The 14,653-nt window shown below is 33.1% G+C and overlaps 1 protein-coding gene across 1 annotated transcript in view; it reads left to right on the top strand.

The window, feature by feature from the left end:
• pde4cb (phosphodiesterase 4C, cAMP-specific b) overlaps positions 1-11,008 on the top strand; it is a 97,458-nt gene extending 86,450 nt beyond the window's left edge. The window contains 7 exon segments of the mRNA XM_051122713.1: positions 1,849-1,947; positions 2,180-2,344; positions 2,431-2,530; positions 3,038-3,192; positions 7,437-7,559; positions 7,708-7,890; positions 9,598-11,008. Coding sequence (XP_050978670.1) covers positions 1,849-1,947; positions 2,180-2,344; positions 2,431-2,530; positions 3,038-3,192; positions 7,437-7,559; positions 7,708-7,890; positions 9,598-9,972 — 1,200 coding nt within the window. The 3' untranslated portion in view covers positions 9,973-11,008.
• The last annotated feature ends 3,645 nt before the right edge of the window (positions 11,009-14,653 follow it).

The raw sequence follows: 14,653 nt of genomic DNA, 5'->3' as shown, positions 1-14,653 counted from the left end.
GAGTGTTTTTTTTTTGAATGTCTGAATGTGTTTCATCTATTTGCACACATTGTTTTTAACTATACTGTATAGCTATGTTTTGCGATCATAACCGTCCCACGCATGGTTGTGATGTGTTTACTGTGAACCTCAAAAATTCAGATTTTTTTTTTTATTTCTTAAAAAACCCCGATATTTTATTTGAAAAAGTTAATCATTTTAGTTGTGTATATTTTTTTTCATTCGATCAGACGACATTTTAAACTGTCCTATGGTCATGTTACAACGCACCCCTCACGTTACAATGTACCGCACATACACTGTAAAAAACAATTTGTTGAGTCAACTTAAAATAATTTGTAACCTGGCTGCCTTAAAATTTTAAGTTATTTCAAGTTATTCAACTTGAAATGTTAAATTATACTAAGTGACAACTTAGATATTTGAGTTGAATCAACTTAAAATTTTAAGGCAGCTGGGTTACTTACCCATCTGTTAAGTTTAGGAAACACAAATATCTAAGTTGTTACTTAGTACAACTTAACATTTCAAGTTGACTAAACTTATTTTAGTTGACTGAACTTAAAATTTTAAGGCAGCAGGGTAACAAATTATTTTAAGCTGACTCAACAAATTGTGTTTTTTATTTTTTACTGTGTACGGGGCATGTTGTCACTTTTCACTTCCTTTCTTTTTAGGTAAATAACGAAAAATGTACACGCTGTAATTATGAAACAAAGCTACATATTTGTACTAGACAAGTGTGAAAATAACGTGGATAAAAAATTATACTCTGATACGCGTAGATTTACACAAACTAAGAGATTCAAAAAGTGTTAGGTTGTGCTGGATCACAAACAGTTGGCACCAATCCATTCCTTAGGAACAACGTTTTAGCAAAACCTGTTTTGTACAGGCATTCGTTTACAAAGCAGTCTGGTGAAATGAATTGTGCAAACATTTAGGTAGATCGGGGTGCATTCCATTTCTTCATTCTTCAAAAACAAAAGTAATCTGCGTCTTCAGTGGCTTAGATTTCTGGAGTAAATGATGACTGATATGTTCTTTATTACATCCAACAACAAAGCAGCTCAGTCGCTTAGGACAGCGGTTCTCTCAACTCCAGTCCACATTTAGTATGTCTCTCTCATTTAACACACCTGATTCAGATCATCAGCTCATTTGGAGAAAGACCCTTGAATTGAACTGAGTGTGTCAGATTCAGAAACGTACAAAATGTGTAGAGCAGTGACTGGAGTTGAGAACCACTGACTTAGGAGACATTCTTGTCTACACCTGCTCCGGCGTCGAAACAACGGCGGACTGTTTACAGCTCACTCAGGGTGGGTCTATGCCGGGGTGGCGAACTCATGTCCTGGAGAGCCGCAGCCCTACAGAGTTCAGCTCTAACCCTAATTAAAACTCACCTGCCTGTAGCTTTCTAGTAACCCTTCAGACCTTGATTAGCTTGTTCAGGTGCATTTGATTAGGGTTGAAGCAAAACTATGCAGGGCTGCGGCTCTCCAGGACCGACGTTCACCACCCCTGGTCTATGCTAAAAAAGCAGTGTCCGTCAACAGTCGTGGCTGTGCAAATTGACGTCATTTTGATCAAAATCTGTGACCGGCTTGCTCTGAGAAAATGCTTATGATTTGTGGGGATTTAAAAAAAAAAAAGCATTATAGGGTGGTTGTGTACACACAATGCCAAACACCATGTAAAAGTGAATTTTGCATCCAATGTTCCCTTTAAAACCTAACCAACTACTTTTAGTGAAAATAAAGTATTTGTGCTATCTTTCATAGATTCTTAGTGCTATATTAATATTGTTGTTCATAATTTTATGTGTGCTATTCATTTTCACTCCAGGAGCTTGAGAACATCAATCGATGGGGTATAGATATTTTTAAGGTAGCAGAGCTTTCTGGGAATCGACCACTGACAGTCATAATGTACACCATTTTTCAGGTAAGACATTTGTCTACAAATATCTCTTGACATAAATGTTTCACTGCCTCACTATAGTATTATCTTTAATATGCATAGCTTTGACTAAAAAAAACATACAGATACTGTTAAAAGAAAAAGCTCTTAATTTTATCTCTGGTGTGTAGCATTAACTGAAAATAACTGTAATTTATATTTTTACGCTGATTTTAACTGCAGATTTACCTGATGTTTTATTCTCTGTAATTCCCAGGAGCGAGATTTGCTCAAGACATTTAAGATCCCATCAGACACCTTTTTAACCTTCCTCATGACTTTGGAAGATCACTACCATTCGGACGTGGCCTACCATAACAATATCCACGCCGCAGATGTTGTGCAGTCCACACATATTCTTCTCTCCACACCTGCACTAGAGGTCTGCATGGATGATCACACACATGCATAGTAACCTCTAAACAAACCATTGCTAATACCAGGATATATGTTTTCTTTGACCTTCAGGATGTGTTCACAGACCTTGAGATCATGGCTGCTCTGTTTGCTAGTGCTATTCATGATGTGGACCATCCAGGCGTCTCTAACCAGTTCCTCATTAACACAAGTACGACTCTTTATTGACAAACCATTAAAATAACTCCCAAATCCATCTCCACACCTACTCAACATACAAATGAACGTCTATTTAAAGGAGAACTCCACTTCTAGAACAACAATTTACAAATAATTTACTCAACCCCTTGTCATCCAAGATGTTCATGTCTTTCTGTCTTCAGTCGTGAAGAAATTATGGTTTCTCCTTTAAAACAGGGGTTCTCAACTCTGAACACGAGATCCATTTTTCTGCAACCTTGATCAACTTACCTGCCTGTAACTTTCTAGTAATCCTAAAGACCTTGATTAACTTATTCAGGTGTGTATGATTAGGGTTGAAATCTGCAAGAAAATGGATCTCGCTGGCCAGTTGAGAACCCCTGATTTAAAAACTAGTATTAAAACTCTGGATTGAAACCAAAAATTCAATTGTTATTTAAACCTAAATTTTGGTGGATCACTACTAAAAAAAAGCCAGTGGGACCCTAGCATGATGTTTTTCTCTTCACTCTTTCAGACTCTGAGCTGGCTCTCATGTATAATGACGCCTCAGTGCTGGAGAATCATCACTTGGCTGTCGGCTTCAAGCTTCTCCAGGAGGAGAACTGTGATATCTTCTGCAATCTCAGCAAGAAACAACGACAGTCCCTGCGACAGATGAGCATAGATATGGTGAGACTTTTACATGTGTTTATGGAATACTGGAATACTTGATTCTGATTGGTCAGTCATGACATTCCGAGGTGTTTTATTCTCCAATAACCACCGTCGTCAGTAGTTCACTCCAGAATAAAAATTCCCCGGTAATTTACTCACCCTCATACCATCCAAGATGTTCATGTCTTTCTTTCTTCAGTCAAAAAGAAATTAAGGTTTTTAAGGAAAACATTCCAGGATAATCTCCATATAGTGGACTTCAGTGGGAGCTAATGAGTTGAAGGTCGAAATTGCAGTTTTAATGCAGCTTCAAAGGGCTCTACACGATCCCAGATGAGGAATAAGGGTCTTGTCTAGCAAAACTATGGCATTTTCTAAAAAAAAAAAAAAAAAACATAAGACAAAGCGAACGTGTAAAGAAAGTCAAACGCCCTTTACAGAAAATGGTAAAACAATAATTTTGGATGATTTTGAAGTTGAAGGAGAAAATGAGATTGAGTTTTTCACCCCAACTTTTTGAACCAAAGTATACAGACGAAGAACTAACCATGCGTGACTTTTTCAATGTGATTACATAATGTGTGAAGTGATAGACGTGCATCGCAGCGCTAGTGCAAGATAAGCATTTGCAGTTAAAAAGTAAAAGTAGAAAGTTGTGTAATTAGTGATAAGACTGTATATTACACCTGTCTTCTCTGAACTCCATCTAAACTCAAAACCATTTATTAGGAACGCTTCTTCTCTGCATTTAAAGAGCTAATAAAATATTTTAACTAAAATCAGTATTTCATGTCTGATTATTTACTTATGTGGTAATTAGCCGTGTGATATGCAGGGTAATGACGTTGTTATCGCAGAATAAACCCTGAGACAAACCGGCGGGATGTACATTATCCCTTACATAAATCTAATTATCATATGCCAGAGTAAAATCACTGAGATATATTATAGTGCCTAAACACTTTCAATCATTTTTACAAAGTAGGGATTGTTATAGTAATGATTGTGATTCCACTTAATGATTCTTGGTTCTTTTAAACAAGCACCAAATAACTGATTCTCACAGCATTTTATCACATATGTTTATTTAGTAATATTTTAAACAAGTAAAAATGATACTATTTTGGTTATATTGTACCACAGGTACCATTTATTAACTACACCAACCAGTAACTAAATGAGTAAAGTTTGAGAACGAACTTTGAAGTTGGCTTGAGAAAGCCTATCCTGAAAGTTTAAAGCAGGTGTACAATCTTGAAGTTTGAAAGTTTGGATAATTAGATGAGATTTGTTGATAACATGATGAACCATGTTGCTAGCATGATTTGACACATTGATAACATGATTTAACTTGTTACTAACATGATTAGAATGTTGGTAGCATGTTGATGGCATGTTTCTAGCATAATTAGCTATTTAATGATAGAATTAGTTATTAACATGTCAGGATGATTAGCATGTTGCTAGCATCATACGCATGTTTTAACATGCTGGTAACATGTTGTTAGGATGATTATCATGTTTTAGCATGTTGGTAACATGTATTTAGCATGATTAGCATGTTAACATTTTTAACATGATTAGCATGTTGGTTGCATGTTTAGCATGTTTTCCATATGATTAGCATGTTGGTAGCATGTTTCTAGCATGTTGCAAGCATGATGTTAACATGTTAAGATAATTAACATGTTACTAACATGATTAGAATGTTGGTGGCACATTGGTGACATGTTTCTAGCATAATTAGCATGTTGCAAGCATGTTGTTAACATGTTAGGATGATTAGAATGTTACTAGCATCTAGCATGAGTAACATGTTGGTAGCATGTTGCTAGCACCATAAGCATGTTGTCAACATGTTTCTAGCATGTTTAACATGTTGCAAGCATGATGTTAATATGTTGGTAAGATAATTAGCACGTTACTAACATGATTAGCCTGTTGCAAGCATGTTGTTGACTGGTTAGGATGATTAGCATGTTACTAGCACATTTCTAGCATGATAAGCATGTTTCAGGCATGTTGTTAGGATGATTAGCATTTTTGCTAACATGATTCTAATATTATAGGCATGTTTTTGACATGTTGCTAGCATGTTGTTATCGTGATTAACATGTTGCTACCATGTTTATAACATAACATGTTAATAGCATGTTTTAGCATGATTAGCATATTGCTAGTATGTTTCTAACATGTATGTTGTTGGCATGTTTTCTAGCAGAATCAAGTAGCATGTTTTAACATGTTTTCCCTGTACAAGTATATGCTGGTTATGTAGGTTTTGAAGCATGAATGCTGGTTTGAGCTGGTTTAAGTTAGTCATGTGCTGGTCCTAAGCTGGTCCTGAGCAGGAATTAGTTGCTTAGGACCAGCACAAGACCATCTTAAACCAGCTCATGGCATCCATGCTTCAAAACCTACCTAACCAGCATATGCTGTTTTTTTTTTCAACAGGGTTTAGCATGATTACGTTTAACATGTTGCTAGCATGTTGATACCATGTTTCTAACATGCTTAGCATGTTTCTAACATAATTAACATGTTGATAGCATGTTTCAAACATGATTGCATATTGCTAATGCATCTAACATGATCAGCACTTTGCAAGCATGTTGTCAGTATGTTGTTAGGATGATCAACATGTTACTAGCATGTTTCTAGGATGATTAGCATGTTGCTAGCATGTTTTAACATGTTAAGATAATTTGCATGTTTGTTTCTAGGATGATAAGCCCGTTTCTAGCATGTTTTTATAATGTTAAGATAATTAGCATGTTACTAGCATGTTTCCAGCATGATTAGCATGTTGTTAGCATGACTAGAATGTTGCTAACATGCTGTTAGGATGATTAACATATTTTAGCATGTTTTAGCGTGATTAACATATTGCTAGTATGTTTTAACATGATTAGCATGTATGTTACTAGCATGTTTTCTAGCAGAATCAAGTAGCATGAATTGAATTGAATATTTATTTAAATGTTGCTAGCATGTTAATACCACGTTTCTAACATTCTTAACATGTTTTTTAACATAATTAGCATAATTGTTGATTATTGAACATGTTTTTAACATAAGTAACAACTGTTGATAGCATGTTGTTAATATGTTGTTAGGATGATAAACATGTTACTAGCATGATTCTAGGATGATTAGCATGTTGCTAGCATTTTGTCAGCATGATTAGCATGTTGCTAACATGCTGTTAGGATGATTAGCATGTTGCCGCCATGTTTTTTACAAGAATAAAATGTAGGTAGCATGTTTATAGTATGATTGGCATATTGCTAGTATGTTTTTAACATGATTTAGCATGTTGTCTAGGATAGTCATCAAGCTTTGCTAGTAATAGATAGCTTAAACACTCTGTAAGTCTTATTGTATAAAGTTTTAACCCCCTCAATGAAATAGATTTTAGGTGGTTTTGATAGTCTGGTTTACGAAAACCATAAGCCGCATCAGTTAGAAAAGATATAGCAACCCGAGTCCAACCAATCTGAAGGTCTGACCTGAGTTTGGCAGTTGTACCTTGAAAGCTCTAGGAGGAAATAGATTTTAAAATGTAGTCTCAAAAGAAGAAGCAGCTTAAGTAGCATTTAATTAAGTTGGCTTTCTCAAGCCAACATAATTGAGCTGATTTACTCATTAACCTTAAAGGGAAAGTTTACTCAAAAATGTAAATTCTGTCATTATTTACTCACTGTGAGTCCAAACCTGTCTTTATTGTCTACCATGGACAAAATAACAATGGAAATCTGTGGGGACATTCAGGTTCAGAAATTCAAGTTTGTAACAGAGGAACACAAGTTTGAGGAAGAGCAGATGATGACAGAATTTTCATTTTGGGTGAGCTATGCCTTTAAGAAAAAAACATATAGTAACAGTTAATGGTTATTTTACATCATAAGTGATGAAAAAAATGTAACCGCACACTCCCTTTAGCACTGTGCTTAAGGGTGTGTGCGGTTACATTTTTTTCATTTAGTCTGCCCCTCAGAAAGGTGTGTGGTTGTTTTATTACTTTATTGTTTTATTTTATATAATAAGCAGATGTCCGATAGTAATGATGTATCAGAGAATGACTCAGACTCAGTAACTCTTTCTAAATGATTCAGTGAGGCAGTGAGTGATCTGTGACTCATTTGTGAGTCAAGTTCTTTGGAGTCTTTCATTTGTGAATCAGATTACGCTGGTTCCTCTATTGTTGTATTTCAAAAGACTCCGAATGACTAATATCAAGTCTCCTTTTGTCTGTCAAGGTATTAGCCACTGATATGTCCAAACACATGAATTTCCTGGCTGACCTGAAGACAATGGTGGAAACTAAAAAAGTGACCAGTCTGGGAGTCTTGCTGCTGGATAACTACTCAGACCGAATACAGGTACTGCATGTCTCACTCTAATACAAAGTACAGTTCCAGTCAACTTTACTGAACAACTAACTCCATTTTTCTATGACTAGTCAACCATTTATTGTTTTTTCAGTTCTGTTTGCACAATTGTACAAATTCTTCATTTTGTTTTTCAAAGGTGCTTCAGAATATGGTTCACTGCGCAGACCTCAGCAACCCCACCAAACCGCTGGAGCTCTACAGACAGTGGACAAACCGCATCATGGTGGAGCTTTTCAGACAGGGGGACCGTGAGCGTGAGAAGGGCATTGAAATCAGCCCTATGTGTGACAAACACACAGCTTCTGTGGAAAAATCTCAGGTATGATTATGTCGATTGTAGGGGTTTGCAAAAAAACGGAGAGAAAAAAAAATTGTAAGAATTACACATTTTTTTAAGACTGTCAGAGGTAATGTGTATCCTACAATATTATTAAAATATGTTTTTAATAAATAAATAGATGCAAAAAGAAGTATTTTCTTGTGCTATTTTAATCATTAGAAAAAAATAGTTTAAATAAATAAATAAACGTAAATAAAATCAAATCTTTAGATACTGTTTTTACTTAAAAAAATGTCTTTACACTTAATATTTTCTCACAAAGTATGAATGGGTGTTTATTTTAATTACATGAAAACAACGTAAAATGAGAGAAAAAAAAATGAAATATTGCAAAATTTATTTTTTTAGGACTGTCAAAGTTAATATGTGCATTTAAGATATCAATAAACGTTTTTAGTATAACAATTGGCACATTCACAAAATTTGATTAATGAAATCTTGGGATGAGTTGTGAATATTTTATTCTATTGTTAGTAGTTTTTCATTTTAAGAAAAAAAACATTTTTGTTAATTTTACTGATAAACAGTTGAATATAATTTTTTAAAAAATGTAAATATTACAAATTATATTTTTCAGGATTGTCAAAGTTATTTATAATATTAATACAATATGTTTAAAAGTTATAACATTCACTTTTCATTTTCATTTAACATTAAAAAAATTGATAAAATGCTAAAATTCTTCAAGTCATGAGACAAATTGCTTTTATGAGATAAACTCATGGGGTAAATTCAGATTTTAATTGTAAGAAAAAATCAGCATTTAGTTTTAATAAATAAATAGTATATGTAAATAAAAAGTATTTTCAATTACTATTTTAATAATATGCAAAATGACAATATAAAAGCAAATTATTATTACAAAAAAAATCTTTAGAATATCACACTTCATATATTCTCAGACTGTATAAACTGATTTTTAAGAACTGTAAGAAAAAAATGCATTTTTTTAGCAAAAAATAACTTTATATATTACATTTAATTTCTCAGTGTATTAATAAGTACATGAAAAATACAGCTATATAAAATTGAGAGAATAAAATGTGAAATATTTTTTTTTTCTTTTGTCAGTTAATGTGCGCATTTTATTAATAAAAGTTGTTTAATACAATGACTTGCATATTCACTAAATTTGATCAGTGAAATCTGCATTTAGTTTTGTTAATATATAAATAAACAGTAGAATATAGATGTAAATAAAACTAATTTTCAAATGACAATATAAAATCCAGTAATTTTAAAAATTGCAATACTACTTAGCATTTTTCTCCAACTGTATTAATTGGTGTTTAAACATTAAAAATATATAGCTGTAAAAAAAAAAAACTGAGAAAAGAATTTAAATGTTACTAAATGTATTTTTCAAGACTGTTAAAGTTAATGTGTGCATTTAAGACATTAATAAAATGTTTAAATTTATGATTTTAATATTCACTTTAATTTTCATTTAACATTCAAACATTTCTGAAATACTAAAATACATGATCTCATGAGATAAATTGCTTTTATGAGATAAAAAAATAGCATTTAGTTTTACAGCATCCAGGTACTATTTTAAATATTTGCAAAATGACAACATAAGAAACTATTATTATTTTTAAAAAATCTTAATAATGTCACACTTCCCATTTTCTTACATTGCATAAATGTGCTAATGACGACTGTGTTTAATTATCGTTTCTTAAGGTGGGATTCATCGATTACATTATCCATCCTCTATGGGAGACATGGGCTGATCTGGTCCATCCAGACGCTCAGGACATTCTAGACACTTTAGAGGACAACCGCGAATGGTACCAGAGCATGATCCCACGCAGCCCGTCGCCCACCCCCGAAGAGCAGGACTCACGGACTACGCTGGGCGTCGCAGGCTCAGCCGGAGAAAAGTTCCAGTTTGAGCTGACTCTGGAGGAGGAGGACGGAGAACTAGAGGCTGAAGAGGAGGACACGAATACAAGGACTACGGCGCACCCCCGTGGCGTCTCGCCCATTTTAGACAGCGGCGAAAGAGAACTGGACCAAGAAATGACCAGCGTATCCATCCTGCAGTTGGAAACTTAAAAACTTGTGTTTCTTAGTTGCACTTATGAATAATTCGGGGTTGAACAGAACAACCATACGCTAAAAACTAAAAATACATCCAACCCAAGGTTGATCTGACCAAATAAGCCTGTGTTTTAAAGCTATATTTGTGTCCCAGACACAAATATTTTGCAAAAGGACTAAGGCCGAAGGTATAGATGAATGTTTTTGTGGTCTCAAGTAAGAGTCGCATGGAGAAACACGAGTCTTCCCTTGAGTGACTGTCCATGCCAACGGCAAAGAAAAGTGGATTTACGTGAACTTTTTTCACTCGACTCGACGATATTTATTATCTTGAACCTTTTTAATAGTGGATAACTTAATGCTTTCACTTTTTTGCCATTGAGAAATAACTTAGTCGAATGAAACGGGACAGTTGCGAGAAATTTTTAAGGCAAGACACCACAGGTGAACACAGTAAAAACATTAACTAATAGATCATTCTTTGTATTGCAAGGTTTTTAAATCTTATGTTAAAATATGTAAATGAAGCATTATATAATTAAATTATGCACTAATTCATTTTCATTTTCATAGAATTTGTCTTTGTATCACTTCATAAATCAGAACATTCTCTTAGCCAAAAAATAAATAATCAATAAATCCATAAATACATAAATTCAACATGTTTTTAGAAATAAAAAGCGTAAATATAAACAAGGTGAATATAGACTGTAAAGCTTAGTGTATATAAATGCAATATAAAAATATAATAAAAATGTCTATTGTAATTAAAAGTAGTAAATAAAGACTTAAATGTGTATTTTGAATGTTATGGAGCCAAAATGGGGGGGAAAAAAACAAAACAAAACAAAAAAAAAAACAATGGTTTTGCTTGTAGTGTCTTGCCTTAACTAGTTAGCGGTAAGATTGTGATTGTGTTAACAACCTCAGGATAATGTTGATTTTATTTTAATGTAGCAAGACTCCAAAGTGCAGTCACTAAACTATCTGTTTATGATCTTGTTTTGAACAAATAAAAAAAAAAAAAAAAAAAAAAAAAAAAAAGCCAAAATATTGGGCTCTTTAGACAACCGTATGGAGAATCCCTTTACACGCGTCTTTGTACTGAAATACCTTTATACCTCTTGACACATTAGCACTATGTAGACATAATGATTATAGAGATAGAAACAGGGTTGATGTTTTATCTGATTTATGAAAATTTGAATGATAACAAATCTAAACTCCCCCAAACGTGACACTCGCGAGTGAATCAGGTCGATTTACTCTGCTGTGCCCATGTAGACTGTAAAATTGGAGATCGCCTCTGGCTGCCTCCACTGGGTGCTATCAAGAGCTGAAGCGGATCTGACATCTTTCCTGGTTTTTTATAGTTGGATTTAAACAGGAAGTTCTGGTCTAGATTAGCACAAACAGCCCGTACTCTGAGCCAGATGTGTGTCCACCTCACATAAAGGGCTTCGACTAACTGATCCTTAATATCCTGGTCTCGTATTGTCATCATTTTCAGAGATCTTTGCCTCAAAATATTCCATAAATATGAAGTGAAAATCATATATATGATATGAAGATCATATATGTTTATATATGATCAGAAACATGCAGAAACACAAAATTACAGAGGAATTTTAAAAAAAGGAGTGTGCCATTTATTTTCAATTTATATACAGTAAACTAAACTGGGGTCAGACAAAATTGTGTTAAATAAATAAACGTTATACATTTAAACGAGTTAAAATTGACCAAATTTAAAATTAATATTTCATTCTAAATTCTTCCAATGGTTGGAAATTATGAGATTAATTACAATGATTGTTTGGGTGTCGCATATGGAATCATATATATATATATAATTTTATTTATTGGGGTTTGACTACCTCTTTTTCTGACCAATCACAGATGGAGATGTGATTGAGAAACCTGGTAAAAAAAAAATATTATTTTGGTAAAAAAAAACATTATTTTCATATATGGGCTATCATTCTACAGAACTGGTTCAAAATCAGATTTGGAAATATTGAAAAAAAAAGAAAAACATTTTTTCCAATAATTTAGTATGTATGCAAATTGTATAATACCCAAGGTACACATTTCTAGTAAATGTGCAATTAATTCTCATATTGTATTTTCCATGTTTTGGAATATTTGTCCTCTCCCCAAATTTGTCACTACTGAAGCACAGTAATATATAATTTAATAATAAGGGTTATATTGATCTATTAAGATTTTGCTTATATCTTCCTTGTAAATCTATATTTTTTCTATTTTATTAAACAGTTTTCAGAGGTAAATCAATAACAGTTACACTTTGAACAATATTTCAAGTGTGATTTATGAGATTTGTTGTATTTTAAATCCAATTTTTCTTTGTAAAAGGCCAAAGTTGATCATACTGATTTCAAACTTAAGGATTCATTAGTCTGAATATACATTGAACCATAAACTATCATAACATCTTAGTTGATAATTCAATATACTTTATTTTTGACAAAACATCCCATGTTTTGGTCGTGACAGCACATTTTGGTTTCTTTCACACTAAAACATACTAAAATTGCATAACTGTACTAAAATTTTGTTTATTTCCCCCAAATAAAGGATTATGTGTTCCCTTTTGTCACTACCAAAGCAATGATGACATGTTTTGGTCGTGACTGTTATGGTAGTGACAATTTTATGGTATAACAAAAGATGTCACTACCGAAAAGTCACCAGATGTTTTGGTCATGACTGTTTCAGCAGTGACAATTTTAGATATTTTTGACCCTAGCTTAGAGATGCTAATCAGCACATGGTTAGCTAGCACAGTTCTAAACAGTTGTACACATATAAAGACTAAATGTTATGGAATAACTCCAAAAAAAAGGGTCCTTGATTATAGAAAAATGAGGTTCGGTAGTGACATTCTTTAAAGTTGCACACAGATTTTTCCGATTTTTACCTCAAACTGGTTGGGCCTATCTACTCACCATGTAGCTATAAGAGAAAGTAACACATGAATATTTGATTATCATAAATTTACGGGTGTAGTTAAAATCAGTTTTAGCCAATGGAGTAAAACATGCATTGTTTCGGAAGTGACATGAACATTTTTGTACATAAAATTTCCTAATGTCAAATACATTTTTAACTTTACTTTAAAAAAAAAAAAACAAAAAAAAAACACAAAGATATTTTTAAAAACAACAATGGAATAAAATGCAAAAATTATTTCATCTTTTTCATAAGTTGAAATTTAGGGGTTTGGGACAGCCACCTTCCAATTGCAAGTACTTGCTAAATGATTATTTTATATATATTAAACTTACTGATATTATAAATATTATTATGGGTTTCAACAGATAATAAAAGGACCTTAATAAGCATCTAAGATTATGAGTTGGGGGGTTGGGACAGCAGTTTGCACCAATTCTGTAGAATGGCCCATATAAAGCCCAGAAATTACACTCCTCACCTTTAGTTTAAGAACATGGAACCGTGATGCACATCATTTTGTAATTAAAAATATATTGCTTACTTACAAGTAATCAGCGCTGCTGAAGAGACTCTGTAGCCAGATTAATGTTAAATGCTCAAAGTGCCACTTGATCCAGTAGCCTTGGCCACACTCGTTCTCAGAGATCAGAAAAGCCAATGTAGAAATCAGAGCCTTAAAGCACATCCCTTTAGCTTCAGTGCCATTACAGCAGTGACTGTGAAACATTTATAGTGTCTAAATTGAATTTGTTGTATGATATTAACTGAACCGTGTCCTCTGCTCTGTAATAATGTGCTAGGTTTATAAGCGTCCTCTGTATGTTAGTATTAATGACAATGTCAAATATATTTGTTTAGTTTGTTTACAGGTCGAGGCCACATATGTTCCAGATTAAGTTTGTGTTCTTCACTGTCAGAGCCAAAAATACTCAATTTTTAATTCAGAGTGTTCTGAATTGCCAATAAAAATAATTAAATAAATTGTGTGTGGATTCAAGATATCGTTCATCAATAGCTACTGAGCACATGCTAATGCTAATCATGTCTCTCCAGATTTTACAGGTTTGGTGGTAAACGGTATTATTATGAAGGATTCTCATTCTAGACAGCGTTTGATTGGCTGAAAAATTGTATGTGTCCCTATGAGCAAGATTAGTCTAATCTTCTGGAAAAAAAAAAAAAAAAAAAACGTGGGTTATATTTTAAATACATAAATATTTAAGTTAATTTTGTCGAACTTCAGCATCACACTAGTATTTATATACAAGTTAAAAACTAACAGGTATAAGGTAAAAGCTACTCTCATTTTGATTTTTTCGTGTAAACGCTGATTAAATTATCCTAATTTGAGCTAATATTAATTTGAACACTAGATGGAGCTACAAGCACATTGATGCAATTTCTCATGCAACTTAGCTGCATTATAGTACTTTAATCGCCAATATACAAAAGTTTGGTATCGGTAAGATTTTTAAAGTAGTCTAAAACGTTTCTTACGCTCATCAAGCCTGCATTCATTTGATCAAAAACGCAAAAGAAAAAAAAAAGTAATATTGTGAAATATTATTGCAATTTAAAAGAATGGTTTTATTTTTTATTATATTTTGAAATATAATTTATTTCTGTCATTACTGCAGTCTTAAGTGTCATCTTTCAGAAATCATTCTAATATGCTAATTTATTATCAGTGCTGAAAATAGCTTAATTTTAGAACCTTTCA

Source organism: Labeo rohita, chromosome 11 (genome assembly GCF_022985175.1).
Source record: "Labeo rohita strain BAU-BD-2019 chromosome 11, IGBB_LRoh.1.0, whole genome shotgun sequence".
NCBI classification, from domain to species: domain Eukaryota; kingdom Metazoa; phylum Chordata; class Actinopteri; order Cypriniformes; family Cyprinidae; genus Labeo; species Labeo rohita.
The sequence above is the reverse complement of the archived record's forward strand: the minus strand, read 5'-3'. Positions and strand labels throughout refer to the sequence as shown.